The following is a 15,856-nucleotide window of genomic DNA, read 5'->3' as shown; positions in this document are numbered from 1 at the left end:
TACGTGTAGAAGCCACAGGGATGGTTATGAGTTACATGTGTGTGAGTGGTCGGATTGGAAACCACGTCTCTGGAGAGACAGCATGCAAGGTGCCTTAACTATGCCACGTTATCTGAAAGAAACATCTTAACTTTCACACCATGCCTAAAATTGTTTTTTCAAGAGTATATATCTTCAATTGGCTCAGCCTCTCTCTCAGTTGGCCGATTAGCTCAGCTGGTTAGAGCGCCGTGCTAATAACGCGGATGTCATGGGTTCGATCCCCATATTGGCCACGGAAGTTTTTGTGCTTGCATTGCATATTCACTTTCACTCCCAACCATTTCTATATAATGCTTATAACAATCAATTGCCTTTTGATGTTATGTATCACACTCGTATTTTGTGAAAAACATGAAATAATTCAGTCTCCTCTATTGAAATCTTGAAATATTTTATCTGGTTAAATTGTCATTAACACATAAAAGGAAAGGAACACAGCAAAGCTGTTCATGTTCCGAAATTGGAGAAATCTGGACATGCCAATTGAAAGAAATGTCGATTTAGCTTATGTATAAAATGATTTCTGATGTCATGATAATGTGTCTGTCACTTCTAAAGAATCCCAGACATATTTGTCAGTACGTGTAAAAGCCACAGGGATGGTTATGAGTTACATATGTGTGAGTGGTCGGATTGGAAACCACGTCTCTGGAGAGACAGCATGCAAGGTGCCTTAACTATGCCACGTTATCTGAAAGAAACATCTTAACTTTCACACCATGCCTAAAATTGTTTTTTCAAGAGTATATATCTTCAATTGGCTCAGCCTCTCTCTCAGTTGGCCGATTAGCTCAGCTGGTTAGAGCGCCGTGCTAATAACGCGGATGTCATGGGTTCGATCCCCATATTGGCCACGGAAGTTTTTGTGCTTGCATTGCATATTCACTTTCACTCCCAACCATTTCTATATAATGCTTATAACAATCAATTGCCTTTTGATGTTATGTATCACACTCGTATTTTGTGAAAAACATGAAATAATTCAGTCTCCTCTATTGAAATCTTGAAATATTTTATCTGGTTAAATTGTCATTAAGACATAAAAGGAAAGGAACACAGCAAAGCTGTTCATGTTCCGAAATTGGAGAAATCTGGACATGCCAATTGAAAGAAATGTCGATTTAGCTTATGTATAAAATGATTTCTGATGTCATGATAATGTGTCTGTCACTTCTAAAGAATCCCAGACATATTTGTCAGTACGTGTAGAAGCCACAGGGATGGTTATGAGTTACATATGTGTGAGTGGTCGGATTGGAAACCACGTCTCTGGAGAGACAGCATGCAAGGTGCCTTAACTATGCCACGTTATCTGAAAGAAACATCTTAACTTTCACACCATGCCTAAAATGGTTTTTTCAAGAGTATATATCTTCAATTGGCTCAGCCTCTCTCTCAGTTGGCCGATTAGCTCAGCTGGTTAGAGCGCCGTGCTAATAACGCGGATGTCATGGGTTCGATCCCCATATTGGCCATGGAAGTTTTTGTGCTTGCATTGCATTTTCACTTTCACTCCCAACCATTTCTATATAATGCTTATAACAATCAATTGCCTTTTTTATGTTATGTATCACACTCGTATTTTGCGAAAAACATGAAATAATTCAGTCTCCTCTATTGAAATCTTGAAATATTTTATCTGGTTAAATTGTCATTAACGCATAAAAGGAAAGGAACACAGCAAAGCTGTTCATGTTCCGAAATTGGAGAAATCTGGACATGCCAATTGAAAGAAATGTCGATTTAGCTTATGTATAAAATGATTTCTGATGTCATGATAATGTGTCTGTCACTTCTAAAGAATCCCAGACATATTTGTCAGTACGTGTAGAAGCCACAGGGATGGTTATGAGTTACATATGTGTGAGTGGTCGGATTGGAAACCACGTCTCTGGAGAGACAGCATGCAAGGTGCCTTAACTGTGCCACGTTATCTGAAAGAAACATCTTAACTTTCACACCATGCCTAAAATTGTTTTTTCAAGAGTATATATCTTCAATTGGCTCAGCCTCTCTCTCAGTTGGCCGATTAGCTCAGCTGGTTAGAGCGCCGTGCTAATAACGCGGATGTCATGGGTTCGATCCCCATATTGGCCACGGAAGTTTTTGTGCTTGCATTGCATATTCACTTTCACTCCCAACCATTTCTATATAATGCTTATAACAATCAATTGCCTTTTGATGTTATGTATCACACTCGTATTTTGTGAAAAACATGAAATAATTCAGTCTCCTCTATTGAAATCTTGAAATATTTTATCTGGTTAAATTGTCATTAAGACATAAAAGGAAAGGAACACAGCAAAGCTGTTCATGTTCCGAAATTGGAGAAACCTGGACATGCCAATTGAAAGAAATGTCGATTTAGCTTATGTATAAAATAATTTCTGATGTCATGATAATGTGTCTGTCACTTCTAAAGAATCCCAGACATATTTGTCAGTACGTGTAGAAGCCACAGGGATGGTTATGAGTTACATATGTGTGAGTGGTCGGATTGGAAACCACGTCTCTGGAGAGACAGCATGCAAGGTGCCTTAACTATGCCACGTTATCTGAAAGAAACATCTTAACTTTCACACCATGCCTAAAATTGTTTTTTCAAGAGTATATATCTTCAATTGGCTCAGCCTCTCTCTCAGTTGGCCGATTAGCTCAGCTGGTTAGAGCGCCGTGCTAATAACGCGGATGTCATGGGTTCGATCCCCATATTGGCCACGGAAGTTTTTGTGCTTGCATTGCATATTCACTTTCACTCCCAACCATTTCTATATAATGCTTATAACAATCAATTGCCTTTTGATGTTATGTATCACACTCGTATTTTGTGAAAAACATGAAATAATTCAGTCTCCTCTATTGAAATCTTGAAATATTTTATCTGGTTAAATTGTCATTAACACATAAAAGGAAAGGAACACAGCAAAGCTGTTCATGTTCCGAAATTGGAGAAACCTGGACATGCCAATTGAAAGAAATGTCGATTTAGCTTATGTATAAAATAATTTCTGATGTCATGATAATGTGTCTGTCACTTCTAAAGAATCCCAGACATATTTGTCAGTACGCGTAGAAGCCACAGGGATGGTTATGAGTTACATATGTGTGAGTGGTCGGATTGGAAACCACGTCTCTGGAGAGACAGCATGCAAGGTGCCTTAACTATGCCACGTTATCTGAAAGAAACATCTTAACTTTCACACCATGCCTAAAATTGTTTTTTCAAGAGTATATATCTTCAATTGGCTCAGCCTCTCTCTCAGTTGGCCGATTAGCTCAGCTGGTTAGAGCGCCGTGTGGTTACCTCCCTTGCTTCGGAGGTGTGTGGACGTGCTGACGATCGAGCAACACAGATTCTCAGATTAAATCGTTCACAAGTTCCGTGGAATACCAGATTTACGCTAACAAGGTAGGCAACACTTTGATATGTAGTTGTCCGAAGACCTTAAACATTTGCATGCACGTTTGTGCATGCTATTTACTTTGGTTGTCTTTGAATCTCCCACGCTCACTGGGTTCAAAATGGCGGACACCAAACAAAAGAGAAAATATCTGAAAGATTGCACTATTGAAGTGAATGTTGGTAACAACAAAGTGATTAGTGCTAGTGTATTATCTTGTGCGCTATTGGAATATGTGTCCGATGTATGGGCGTGCGTCCTAAAAGGAACAGAATGCTATGATGTCACTGTCCCAGACAGTAACGAGGCAAGGATTCTTGCAGAAACTGATGACTTGAAAATAGGAGGTACACCGATTAACTTCAGGTTACTTCATTGTGAAAGCGTCGTAGTATCATTCCTACACCTTCCACCCTACATTGATGATGAGGAAATTGAAAACATGTTGATCAAAAGGGGTATCACTTTGAAAAGTGATATTAAACACAGGACCCTGAAAGGCACTAGCATTTTTGATGGTACCAGGTATGTGCGCGTCGCTTTCCCCCCTGAGTGTAAATCCTTGCCATACTCCATGGGTTTCAACACATTAGATGGTTATCGATACTTTCGAGTCATTCATAATAATCAAGAACGATTGTGTTTTAAATGCAACTCGGGAGACCATATGGTTAAAGAATGCCCAAATACCAAATGCTTTAAGTGCAACGGACATGGCCACATTGCCAAAAACTGCAACACAGAAAGAAGACTTAAACGTAGTTGTGAACTGTGCTCTCTACCTATTGGTAGCTGCAGCTGTTTCCTAGACGAGGAAGACAACGGTCAGTACAGCATGTCAGACGAGTCGGAGCAAGAAAAGGAACTAGCCCCTGAAAGGTCCTGGGATGAAGATCCTTTAGATAATGATGATACATCTGTTGAGGACTTTGAGCCTGAAGAAAAGAAAAGAAACAAAGATGGACCAATAGAGGAAAAAGGAGAAGAAAATGAAGACGAAAAACTTGATCAAGCCTCTGAAATTCCTTGTACAAATAACCGTGTTGGAGATGACATGGAGAGTGATGATAAGACAATGAGACAGTCGTTGCCTCAAGATGGACATGAAAATATAGCACCTTTTAAATGGAACAAATCTTCGAAGAAAAGAGGAAGAAGAAATAAAATACAACCCAAGATCACAGACTGTGTACTTCAGAACAATGACTTAAAAAATAAATTGAGAGAAAGTAAAAAAGATGAACAAAAGAAGAAGAAAGAAGAAAAGGTTAACGATCGACGAGAAATATCTGGCGTGTCTGAGAACGGTGTATAAACTAACAATGTGTTTGTACATACATTTCATATTTATATTTGCAATGGTCACAACATGGTCATGGAATGTGAATGGACTCCGTGATGTCACAAAAATGCAAAATGTATTCTCTCTACTAACGAACTCCCATGTCAATATTGCCTTTTTGCAGGAGACCTTTTGGTCAGATGAATTCATTGAAAAATATAAATATTTATGGCCAGGAACAATTTTATACTCTAATGCTGGTAATGCTAGAAAAGGAGTTGCTCTTTTGATCTCTCCTGACTTTGAAGAAAAGGTGGCCATGCTTGAAAAAGACATTGATGGAAGACTACTAAAGGCGTCTCTATCTCTTGAAGATAAAACAGTAATTTTATTAAATGTGTATGCCCCAAACGATCCTAGAGAGAGAATACTATTTTTCAATGATTTAATGAAATGGGTTAATCATGAGCATTTAATTTGCGCTGGAGATTTTAATGAAATTCTTGATCCTTCACTTGATAAAGGTCCCAATAACACAACATTTAACATCCAAAGTAGCAATGTGTTAAACACCTTTCTTCACAAAAACAACCTAATTGATATATGGCGGTACAAGAACTATGACAAAAAAGAGTTTTCTCGAATACAGTCTGTATTAGGAGTTATTAAACAATCTCGGATCGATCTGATATTTGTTTCAAGAAACCTTATTTCAAATATGATCAACTGTTACATTAGATATTCCTCTGTGAGTGATCACAACATTGTTGTATCAAGGTTAGACTTTTCTCCTATAGAAAGGGGTCCTGGTGTATGGATTTTTAATAATCAGCTTCTTGACGATTGCACATTCTATCAAAAGATCACTGAAATAATAGAAGAGGCAAAAGGGTGCCCTTTACTTAAAACTGAACCATTGATATGGTGGGATAACTTAAAATATCAGTTCAAAAAGTTTTCCAGGTATTATGCATCCAAAAAAAGCAATCACGAAAAAGCTGATTATTTTAAAATTCAAAATAAGCTTAGAATAGAATATCATAAGATATCCTCCATTCCTGGCTATGTATCTTCTGTTTTACAATCAATAGAAAATGAGCTGGAGACATACGAGATTAACAAATGCAAAGGAGCCATTCTCAGGTCAAAGGCCCAGTGGACGCTCGATTCCGACAGAAATACCTCATACTTTTTAAATCTAGAAAAAACAAAACAGCAAGCAAACTCGATCAAAGAATTATTCAGAGGAGATGGTACAATAGTCAACAACACAGAGGATATTTTGGATACTGCTCAACAATTTTACTCTTCTTTATTCACTGCTGAACACTGTAATGTAGAAAAACAACAGGACATTGTTAATAATATCAAGGACAAGCTTTCCGAAGATGAGAGGAATTCATGCGAAGTACATATTTCTCAGAGTGAGCTTACCGTGGCACTCAAAGGTATGCAGAAAAATAAATCACCAGGCCCAGATGGTCTAACAGTTGAGTTTTATTTGAAGTTTTGGAACATTTTATGCCCCTTCTTCATACAAGTTGTTGATTGTGTACACAAAGAAAACAGTCTTTCACGTACCATGAAAAAGAGTATAATTAGTTTATTTTATAAAAAGAAAGGTGACAAGAGAGACATTAAATGTTACAGGCCTATTTCATTGATAAATGTAGATTGTTAACTAATATCCAGAGTGTTGTCATTAAGATTACGAACTGTCATGTCCTCAATTGTCTCCCCTGAACAATCTTGCTGTGTACCAGGAAGAGACATAGCTAACAACCTTCACTCCCTAAGAGATGTTATTGGCATTGTAAATAATCGTGATGATGATGATTCATATCTCATCAAAGTAGATCAAGAGAAAGCTTTTGACAGGGTCTCACATCAATACTTATTTCAAATTCTCAGAAAATTTAACTTTGGAGATTTCTTCATTTCATGGATTAAAATTCTCTATACTGATATACATAGTTCTGTTAAATGCAATGGCCATTTGACGCCTTATTTTCCTTTAACTCGTGGTGTTCGTCAAGGAGATCCAATGAGCTCCATGCTGTACGTTTTGGTGTCAGAGCCACTTAATCTCCTAGTTAAGAACAATCCTGAAATCCACGGAATAAGTATCAACAATGACATTTATTCTTTGATATATCAACATGCTGATGACACTTCAATCACTGTTTCAGATGTCAACTCCGTCGAAGAAACATTTAGCACAGTTAACTCATACTGTGAAGGAACGGGAGCAAAAATCAACATCGAAAAATCAGAAGTTTTGTTGTTGGGTAAAAATAACCTTCGTGACTGTTCAATCAACGTCCCAGTTAAAATAAAAAAAGATTGTGTTGAAATATTAGGCATTTATTTCGGCAAGGATAAAGCAATGTGTGAAACGTTGAATTGGAGAAAGAACATGGACAAAATTCAAACATTGTTAAATTCATGGTTACGTAGACAACTTACTCTACAGGGTAGAGCAGTTGTAATAAATATCCTTATGAGTTCCCGCTTATGGTATGCGTTTACTGTACTACCTGTCCCACAATGGGTTGAGCATAGATTTACTCACTTGTTTAGTAAATTCTTGTGGCACAATAAAACTGCCAAAATAACATTAGATACCTGTATTGGTATTTGTTTAGATGGTGGTCTGAATATACCAAAGTTGTGTTTAAAAAAATATGCACTGAGACTTAAGTTGCTGAGGGCTTTTGCTAATTCCCAGCTTAATTGTATTTGGAAACAAACAATGCTATATTTTATGTCACATCTTCTGAAAATGAACTTGGGAATTCATGTTTTATCTCTTGAACATAATAAGGGTGATTTACAAGACATAAGCCCATTTTATGCTGAGCTTTTATCTGCATGGAATGAAATTACTGGTGGAAAAAGACCCTTGCTTCAAAATGTAGATGATATCATGAATCAACCACTTTTCAAAAATCCATTAATTACTTTCAATGGAAAAACTCTAATGTTTCAATCGTTTATTTCAAGTGGAATTATTTGTATTAAACATATTTGTTTTGAAGTTATTCCAAAATGCATGTCCTCACAAATTATTGTAGACATTGTACGTGATACTTTACCTGAAATGGACAAAAACACTATACAACAATGCTATGCAATCATTTTATACGCGCTTCCATCAGAATGGAAAAATATCATTTTGTCTGATGTCGGCAAAAACCTTCCCTCTGGAGACATCTTCTGCACGATTGATGGACAGGACATGTCAGTTGAAGTTTTAACAGCTAAATTTTGCTAGGAAATATTCAGACAAAAACACTTCAAAAAGAGAGTTGCTATTTCTTTTTGGAATAATATTGCTTTGGACATTAATTGGAAAGATATTTGGCTGAATGTGTGGCAGAAAGATAAATCAACAGACTCTATACAGTTGGATTTTAAAATTGCTCACAATATTATCTTTACATATGATAAACTGTGCAAAATTGGATTGTCAAACACTGATGTTTGTCCTGTGTGTCAAAATGAAACAGAAGACATTTTACATTTGTTTATCTTCTGCCAAGAGTTATCTTCCTTGCAATCTCTATTAATTGACATGTTGACAGATGTTTGTCAAGATTCAGGGTTTAGTCTTGGACAATTAAATCTCTGGTTACTGTTCGGATTCCTGCCGGAAAAGAAGTTGTCATGTAAACCGTTCATGAACATTGTATTGTCAATATATCGCATTGCTGTATTTAAAAGAAGAGTTATTATGAGTCAGGAAACAATCTCATTTCACATGAAAGCTTTTTTCAAATCTTTGATTAAGCGTCATTTCAGCTTTTTGTTGTTTCACTATTCCAAAATGAATCAATTACATATCTTTATTCAAAGATATATAATGACCAATACATTTATCACATTAGATGGAAATGAGATTGTTCTCAAACCTCCTCTAGAATAGAAACATGTAACGTGTAAAGAGCATGTTCTATCTGCATTCCTCTTTTTGTATCTAGTAAAGACGTGTTTAGATAATCAAATGTAAAAGACTATTTCTCATATTTTCTGTCTGTAGAATCGGAATGTTATCCACTGCCACCCTACTTCTGTGATAACCATTTTATTTTTGTGGTGGCAGTGTCAGCACTGTCTGCGTTTGTATTATATTCCTGTGAATAAATTTTATCAAGAAAAAAAAAAGAGCGCCGTGCTAATAACGCGGATGTCATGGGTTCGATCCCCAAGAATAAAGAATGGGTAAAGAATCCCACACATATTTGTCAGTACGTGTAGAAGCCACAGGGATGGTTATGAGTTACATATGTGTGAGTGGTCGGATTGGAAACCACGTCTCTGGAGAGAGAGCATGCAAGGTGCCTTATCCAACGCTATCTGAAAGAAACGTCTTAACTTTCACACCATGCCTAAAATGGGTTTTTCAAGAGAATATATCTTCAATTGGCTCAGCCTCTCTCTCAGTTGGCCGATTAGCTCAGCTGGTTAGAGCGCCGTGCTAATAACGCGGATGTCATGGGTTCGATCCCCATATTGGCCACGGAAGTTTTTGTGCTTGCATTGCATTTTCACTTTCACTCCCAACCATTTCTATATAATGCTTATAACAATCAATTGCCTTTTGATGTTATGTATCACACTCGTATTTTGCGAAAAACATGAAATAATTCAGTCTCCTCAATTGAAATCTTGAAATATTTTATCTGGTTAAATTGTCATTAACACATAAAAGGAAACGAACACAGCAAAGCTGTTCATGTTCCGAAATTGGAGAAATCTGGACATGCCAATTGAAAGAAATGTCGATTTAGCTTATGTATAAAATGATTTCTGATGTCATGATAATGTGTCTGTCACATCTAAAGAATCCCACACATATTTGTCAGTACGTGTAGAAGCCACAGGGATGGTTATGAGTTACATATGTGTGAGTGGTCGGATTGGAAACCACGTCTCTGGAGAGACAGCATGCAAGGTGCCTTATGCAACGCTATCTGAAAGAAACGACTTAACTTTCACACCATGCCTAAAATTGTTTTTTCAAGAGTATATATCTTCAATTGGCTCAGCCTCTCTCTCTGTTGGCCGATTAGCTCAGCTGGTTAGAGCGCCGTGCTAATAACGCGGATGTCATGGGTTCGATCCCCATATTGGCCACGGAAGTTTTTGTGCTTGCATAGCATTTTCACTTTCACTCCCAACCATTTCTATATAATGCTTATAACAATCAATTGCCTTTTGATGTTATGTATCACACTCGTATTTTGCGAAAAACATGAAATAATTCAGTCTCCTCAATTGAAATCTTGAAATATTTTATCTGGTTAAATTGTCATTAACACATAAAAGGAAACGAACACAGCAAAGCTGTTCATGTTCCGAAATTGGAGAAATCTGGACATGCCAATTGAAAGAAATGTCGATTTAGCTTATGTATAAAATGATTTCTGATGTCATGATAATGTGTCTGTCACTTCTAAAGAATCCCACACATATTTGTCAGTACGTGTAGAAGCCACAGGGATGGTTATGAGTTACATATGTGTGAGTGGTCGGATTGGAAACCACGTCTCTGGAGAGACAGCATGCAAGGTGCCTTATGCCACGCTATCTGAAAGAAACGACTTAACTTTCACACCATGCCTAAAATGGGTTTTCAAGAGTATATATCTTCAATTGGCTCAGCCTCTCTCTCAGTTGGCCGATTAGCTCAGCTGGTTAGAGCGCCGTGCTAATAACGCGGATGTCATGGGTTCGATCCCCATATTGGCCACGGAAGTTTTTGTGCTTGCATAGCATTTTCACTTTCACTCCCAACCATTTCTATATAATGCTTATAACATCAATTGCCTTTTGATGTCATGTATCACACTCGTATTTTGCGAAAAACATGAAATAATTCAGTCTCCTCAATTGAAATCTTGAAATATTTTATCTGGTTAAATTGTCATTAACACGTAAAAGGAAACGAACACAGCAAAGCTGTCCATGTTCAGAAATTGGAGAAATCTGGACATGCCAATTGAAAGAAATGTCGATTTAGCTTATGTATAAAATGATTTCTGATGTCATGATAATGTGTCTGTCACATCTAAAGAATCCCACACATATTTGTCAGTATGTGTAGAATCCACAGGGATGGTTATGAGTTACATATGTGTGAGTGGTCGGATTGGAAACCACGTCTCTGGGGAGACAGCATGCAAGGTGCCTTAATTAGGCCACGGCATCTGAAAGAAACGACTTAACTTTCACACCATGCCTAAAATGGGTTTTCAAGAGTATATATCTTCAATTGGCTCAGCCTCTCTCTCAGTTGGCCGATTAGCTCAGCTGGTTAGAGCGCCGTGCTAATAACGCGGATGTCATGGGTTCGATCCCCATATTGGCCACGGAAGTTTTTGTGCTTGCATTGCATTTTCACTTTCACTCCCAACCATTTCTATATAATGCTTATAACAATCAATTGCCTTTTGATGTTATGTATCACACTCGTATTTTGCGAAAAACATGAAATAATTCAGTCTCCTCTATTGAAATCTTGAAATATTTTATCTGGTTAAATTGTCATTAACACATAAAAGGAAACGAACACAGCAAAGCTGTTCATGTTCCGAAATTGGAGAAATCTGGACATGCCAATTGAAAGAAATGTCGATTTAGCTTATGTATAAAATGATTTCTGATGTCATGATAATGTGTCTGTCACATCTAAAGAATCCCACACATATTTGTCAGTACGTGTAGAAGCCACAGGGATGGTTATGAGTTACATATGTGTGAGTGGTCGGATTGGAAACCACGTCTCTGGAGAGACAGCATGCAAGGTGCCTTATGCAACGCTATCTGAAAGAAACGACTTAACTTTCACACCATGCCTAAAATTGTTTTTTCAAGAGTATATATCTTCAATTGGCTCAGCCTCTCTCTCTGTTGGCCGATTAGCTCAGCTGGTTAGAGCGCCGTGCTAATAACGCGGATGTCATGGGTTCGATCCCCATATTGGCCACGGAAGTTTTTGTGCTTGCATAGCATTTTCACTTTCACTCCCAACCATTTCTATATAATGCTTATAACAATCAATTGCCTTTTGATGTTATGTATCACACTCGTATTTTGCGAAAAACATGAAATAATTCAGTCTCCTCAATTGAAATCTTGAAATATTTTATCTGGTTAAATTGTCATTAACACATAAAAGGAAACGAACACAGCAAAGCTGTTCATGTTCCGAAATTGGAGAAATCTGGACATGCCAATTGAAAGAAATGTCGATTTAGCTTATGTATAAAATGATTTCTGATGTCATGATAATGTGTCTGTCACTTCTAAAGAATCCCACACATATTTGTCAGTACGTGTAGAAGCCACAGGGATGGTTATGAGTTACATATGTGTGAGTGGTCGGATTGGAAACCACGTCTCTGGAGAGACAGCATGCAAGGTGCCTTATGCCACGCTATCTGAAAGAAACGACTTAACTTTCACACCATGCCTAAAATGGGTTTTCAAGAGTATATATCTTCAATTGGCTCAGCCTCTCTCTCAGTTGGCCGATTAGCTCAGCTGGTTAGAGCGCCGTGCTAATAACGCGGATGTCATGGGTTCGATCCCCATATTGGCCACGGAAGTTTTTGTGCTTGCATAGCATTTTCACTTTCACTCCCAACCATTTCTATATAATGCTTATAACATCAATTGCCTTTTGATGTCATGTATCACACTCGTATTTTGCGAAAAACATGAAATAATTCAGTCTCCTCAATTGAAATCTTGAAATATTTTATCTGGTTAAATTGTCATTAACACGTAAAAGGAAACGAACACAGCAAAGCTGTCCATGTTCAGAAATTGGAGAAATCTGGACATGCCAATTGAAAGAAATGTCGATTTAGCTTATGTATAAAATGATTTCTGATGTCATGATAATGTGTCTGTCACATCTAAAGAATCCCACACATATTTGTCAGTATGTGTAGAATCCACAGGGATGGTTATGAGTTACATATGTGTGAGTGGTCGGATTGGAAACCACGTCTCTGGGGAGACAGCATGCAAGGTGCCTTAATTAGGCCACGGCATCTGAAAGAAACGACTTAACTTTCACACCATGCCTAAAATGGGTTTTCAAGAGTATATATCTTCAATTGGCTCAGCCTCTCTCTCAGTTGGCCGATTAGCTCAGCTGGTTAGAGCGCCGTGCTAATAACGCGGATGTCATGGGTTCGATCCCCATATTGGCCACGGAAGTTTTTGTGCTTGCATAGCATTTTCACTTTCACTCCCAACCATTTCTATATAATGCTTATAACATCAATTGCCTTTTGATGTTATGTATCACACTCGTATTTTGCGAAAAACATGAAATAATTCAGTCTCCTCAATTGAAATCTTGAAATATTTTATCTGGTTAAATTGTCATTAACACGTAAAAGGAAACGAACACAGCAAAGCTGTCCATGTTCAGAAATTGGAGAAATCTGGACATGCCAATTGAAAGAAATGTCGATTTAGCTTATGTATAAAATGATTTCTGATGTCATGATAATGTGTCTGTCACATCTAAAGAATCCCACACATATTTGTCAGTATGTGTAGAATCCACAGGGATGGTTATGAGTTACATATGTGTGAGTGGTCGGATTGGAAACCACGTCTCTGGAGAGACAGCATGCAAGGTGCCTTAATTAGGCCACGGCATCTGAAAGAAACGACTTAACTTTCACACCATGCCAAAAATGTTTTTTTCAAGAGTATACTCGGACCCCATGGTACCGCGGCATTCATCGTATCGCGGCATTTGTGATTTCCGATAGTTCACGCGGGACACGCCTCTTAGCGGCTGTCTTTTAATGCAAATCAGTAACCACGAAGTGCTCACTTCGTAAACAATTTCAATTTCCTCGGAATGTTCCGTCTGCTGTAAGTAAGGAGTTATTAATCAATTGATACATATTTCTGGCATCTGTTGTGATATTGCCTTACCCCCATCTATCAATGGCCAACTATATAACCCGCAGTTCCCCAAGTAAACTTTCTCTATCGACCTGAACTAGACTATCTGCATATTCATGGCGACTATTGAGGTAACGGAAGTTACGTAGTCCGCACATTTTTTCCCGCTCTGTGCCCAGAATCTATTGGGAGATCATAAGGGCCATAATGCCAAACTTAGGAATACGTTCTTCACTATTAACCAAAAGATAAATACATACTTTGGGCATACTAGGAGTGCTTTTTATATATTTATTGTTGACTTTTAACAATTTTCCATTTTGTGACAAATTATTGTCATCCACTTTTTTTTAAACAATCTTAAAATATCATTTCTGATATTTTGATGTTGACTTATAAAAATATTTTTCTCTTACTTTTCGGTAAATATGCATTGAATACCTATTGCTGATAACACATTTAGAATTTTACTTGTGCTGTCTTTGCACTTGTCTGGACAAATCACTGATGTCTGGCATGATCATATCAAGTGGTTGGTAGAATTATGTCCTCTTTTTGTCCAATTCGGACCTCCATACACAACTTTTCTCTGTACCGCGATACGATGGAGTTCTCTCCCTTGTCAAACAGAGCGCGAGGCCCGGCTTTTACTCGGAGCTACTGATGTAAATAATGAACTTTTATCAGTAAAATTTGCATTGTTTGATAACATGAATGATATCTGATACAGAGAACACGAATAAACATGAAGGTTAGTGAGTGCATTTGGTTCCGTTTAGCGTACATGACAAGTACCGCGATACCCCGAGGATGCAGGCTATATATCTTCAATTGGCTCAACCTCTCTCTCAGTTGGCCGATTAGCTCAGCTGGTTAGAGCGCCGTGCTAATAACGCGGATGTCATGGGTTCGATCCCCATATTGGCCACGGAAGTTTTTGTGCTTGCATAGCATTTTCACTTTCACTCCCAACCATTTCTATATAATGCTTATAACATCAATTGCCTTTTGATGTTATGTATCACACTCGTATTTTGCGAAAACATGAAATAATTCAGTCTCCTCAATTGAAATCTTGAAATATTTTATCTGGTTAAATTGTCATTAACACATAAAAGGAAACGAACACAGCAAAGCTGTCCATGTTCAGAAATTGGAGAAATCTGGACATGCCAATTGAAAGAAATGTCGATTTAGCTTATGTATAAAATGATTTCTGATGTCATGATAATGTGTCTGTCACATCTAAAGAATCCCACACATATTTGTCAGTATGTGTAGAATCCACAGGGATGGTTATGAGTTACATATGTGTGAGTGGTCGGATTGGAAACCACGTGTCTGGAGAGACAGCATGCAAGGTGCCTTAATTAGGCCACGGCATCTGAAAGAAACGACTTAACTTTCACACCATGCCTAAAATTGTTTTTTCAAGAGTATATATCTTCAATTGGCTCAGCCTCTCTCTCAGTTGGCCGATTAGCTCAGCTGGTTAGAGCGCCGTGCTAATAACGCGGATGTCATGGGTTCGATCCCCATATTGGCCACGGAAGTTTATGTGCTTGCATAGCATTTTCACTTTCACTCCCAACCATTTCTATATAATGCTTATAACATCAATTGCCTTTTGATGTCATGTATCACACTCGTATTTTGCGAAAAACATGAAATAATTCAGTCTCCTCAATTGAAATCTTGAAATATTTTATCTGGTTAAATTGTCATTAACACGTAAAAGGAAACGAACACAGCAAAGCTGTCCATGTTCAGAAATTGGAGAAATCTGGACATGCCAATTGAAAGAAATGTCGATTTAGCTTATGTATAAAATGATTTCTGATGTCATGATAATGTGTCTGTCACATCTAAAGAATCCCACACATATTTGTCAGTATGTGTAGAAGCCACAGGGATGGTTATGAGTTACATATGTGTGAGTGGTCGGATTGGAAACCACGTGTCTGGAGAGACAGCATGCAAGGTGCCTTAATTAGGCCACGGCATCTGAAAGAAACGACTTAACTTTCACACCATGCCTAAAATTGTTTTTTCAAGAGTATATATCTTCAATTGGCTCAGCCTCTCTCTCAGTTGGCCGATTAGCTCAGCTGGTTAGAGCGCCGTGCTAATAACGCGGATGTCATGGGTTCGATCCCCATATTGGCCACGGAAGTTTTTGTGCTTGCATAGCATTTTC

The 15,856-nt window shown here is 37.8% G+C and overlaps 1 protein-coding gene and 15 non-coding genes across 16 annotated transcripts; all 16 read left to right on the top strand.

The window, feature by feature from the left end:
* The first annotated feature begins 201 nt into the window (after nt 1–201).
* On the top strand, nt 202–275 carry Trnai-aau (transfer RNA isoleucine (anticodon AAU)). Its single transcript has one exon. It is a non-coding gene; the product is annotated as a tRNA-Ile (tRNA).
* A 547-nt stretch (nt 276–822) lies between these two features.
* Nucleotides 823–896, top strand: Trnai-aau (transfer RNA isoleucine (anticodon AAU)). The gene has a single exon. It is a non-coding gene; the product is annotated as a tRNA-Ile (tRNA).
* Nucleotides 897–1,443: 547 nt separating this feature from the next.
* Trnai-aau (transfer RNA isoleucine (anticodon AAU)) lies at nt 1,444–1,517 on the top strand. The gene has a single exon. It is a non-coding gene; the product is annotated as a tRNA-Ile (tRNA).
* A 548-nt stretch (nt 1,518–2,065) lies between these two features.
* Nucleotides 2,066–2,139, top strand: Trnai-aau (transfer RNA isoleucine (anticodon AAU)). Its single transcript has one exon. It is a non-coding gene; the product is annotated as a tRNA-Ile (tRNA).
* Nucleotides 2,140–2,686: 547 nt separating this feature from the next.
* Trnai-aau (transfer RNA isoleucine (anticodon AAU)) lies at nt 2,687–2,760 on the top strand. Its single transcript has one exon. It is a non-coding gene; the product is annotated as a tRNA-Ile (tRNA).
* A 1,350-nt stretch (nt 2,761–4,110) lies between these two features.
* Nucleotides 4,111–4,758, top strand: LOC139477322 (uncharacterized). Its single transcript, XM_071259875.1, has one exon. It carries the CDS (start codon nt 4,111–4,113, stop codon nt 4,756–4,758), a length of 648 nt encoding a protein of 215 aa, XP_071115976.1.
* Nucleotides 4,759–9,170: 4,412 nt separating this feature from the next.
* Trnai-aau (transfer RNA isoleucine (anticodon AAU)) lies at nt 9,171–9,244 on the top strand. The gene has a single exon. It is a non-coding gene; the product is annotated as a tRNA-Ile (tRNA).
* A 543-nt stretch (nt 9,245–9,787) lies between these two features.
* On the top strand, nt 9,788–9,861 carry Trnai-aau (transfer RNA isoleucine (anticodon AAU)). The gene has a single exon. It is a non-coding gene; the product is annotated as a tRNA-Ile (tRNA).
* A 542-nt stretch (nt 9,862–10,403) lies between these two features.
* Trnai-aau (transfer RNA isoleucine (anticodon AAU)) lies at nt 10,404–10,477 on the top strand. Its single transcript has one exon. It is a non-coding gene; the product is annotated as a tRNA-Ile (tRNA).
* A 545-nt stretch (nt 10,478–11,022) lies between these two features.
* On the top strand, nt 11,023–11,096 carry Trnai-aau (transfer RNA isoleucine (anticodon AAU)). Its single transcript has one exon. It is a non-coding gene; the product is annotated as a tRNA-Ile (tRNA).
* Nucleotides 11,097–11,639: 543 nt separating this feature from the next.
* Nucleotides 11,640–11,713, top strand: Trnai-aau (transfer RNA isoleucine (anticodon AAU)). The gene has a single exon. It is a non-coding gene; the product is annotated as a tRNA-Ile (tRNA).
* Nucleotides 11,714–12,255: 542 nt separating this feature from the next.
* Nucleotides 12,256–12,329, top strand: Trnai-aau (transfer RNA isoleucine (anticodon AAU)). The gene has a single exon. It is a non-coding gene; the product is annotated as a tRNA-Ile (tRNA).
* A 545-nt stretch (nt 12,330–12,874) lies between these two features.
* Nucleotides 12,875–12,948, top strand: Trnai-aau (transfer RNA isoleucine (anticodon AAU)). The gene has a single exon. It is a non-coding gene; the product is annotated as a tRNA-Ile (tRNA).
* A 1,565-nt stretch (nt 12,949–14,513) lies between these two features.
* Nucleotides 14,514–14,587, top strand: Trnai-aau (transfer RNA isoleucine (anticodon AAU)). The gene has a single exon. It is a non-coding gene; the product is annotated as a tRNA-Ile (tRNA).
* Nucleotides 14,588–15,132: 545 nt separating this feature from the next.
* On the top strand, nt 15,133–15,206 carry Trnai-aau (transfer RNA isoleucine (anticodon AAU)). Its single transcript has one exon. It is a non-coding gene; the product is annotated as a tRNA-Ile (tRNA).
* A 546-nt stretch (nt 15,207–15,752) lies between these two features.
* On the top strand, nt 15,753–15,826 carry Trnai-aau (transfer RNA isoleucine (anticodon AAU)). Its single transcript has one exon. It is a non-coding gene; the product is annotated as a tRNA-Ile (tRNA).
* Nucleotides 15,827–15,856: the final 30 nt, after the last annotated feature.

The sequence above is a fragment of the Haliotis cracherodii genome, unplaced genomic scaffold (assembly GCF_022045235.1).
Source record: "Haliotis cracherodii isolate W230 unplaced genomic scaffold, xgHalCrac1.p SCAF_33, whole genome shotgun sequence".
Classification (NCBI taxonomy): domain Eukaryota; kingdom Metazoa; phylum Mollusca; class Gastropoda; order Lepetellida; family Haliotidae; genus Haliotis; species Haliotis cracherodii.
Note: the sequence above shows the minus strand (reverse complement) of the source record. Positions and strands in the feature narration are given on the sequence as shown.

What these genes read in the sequence shown, in the direction of transcription:
- LOC139477322 (XM_071259875.1), top strand. Translation starts at nt 4,111, where the DNA reads ATGGTTAAAGAATGCCCAAATACCAAATGCTTTAAGTGCAACGGACAT.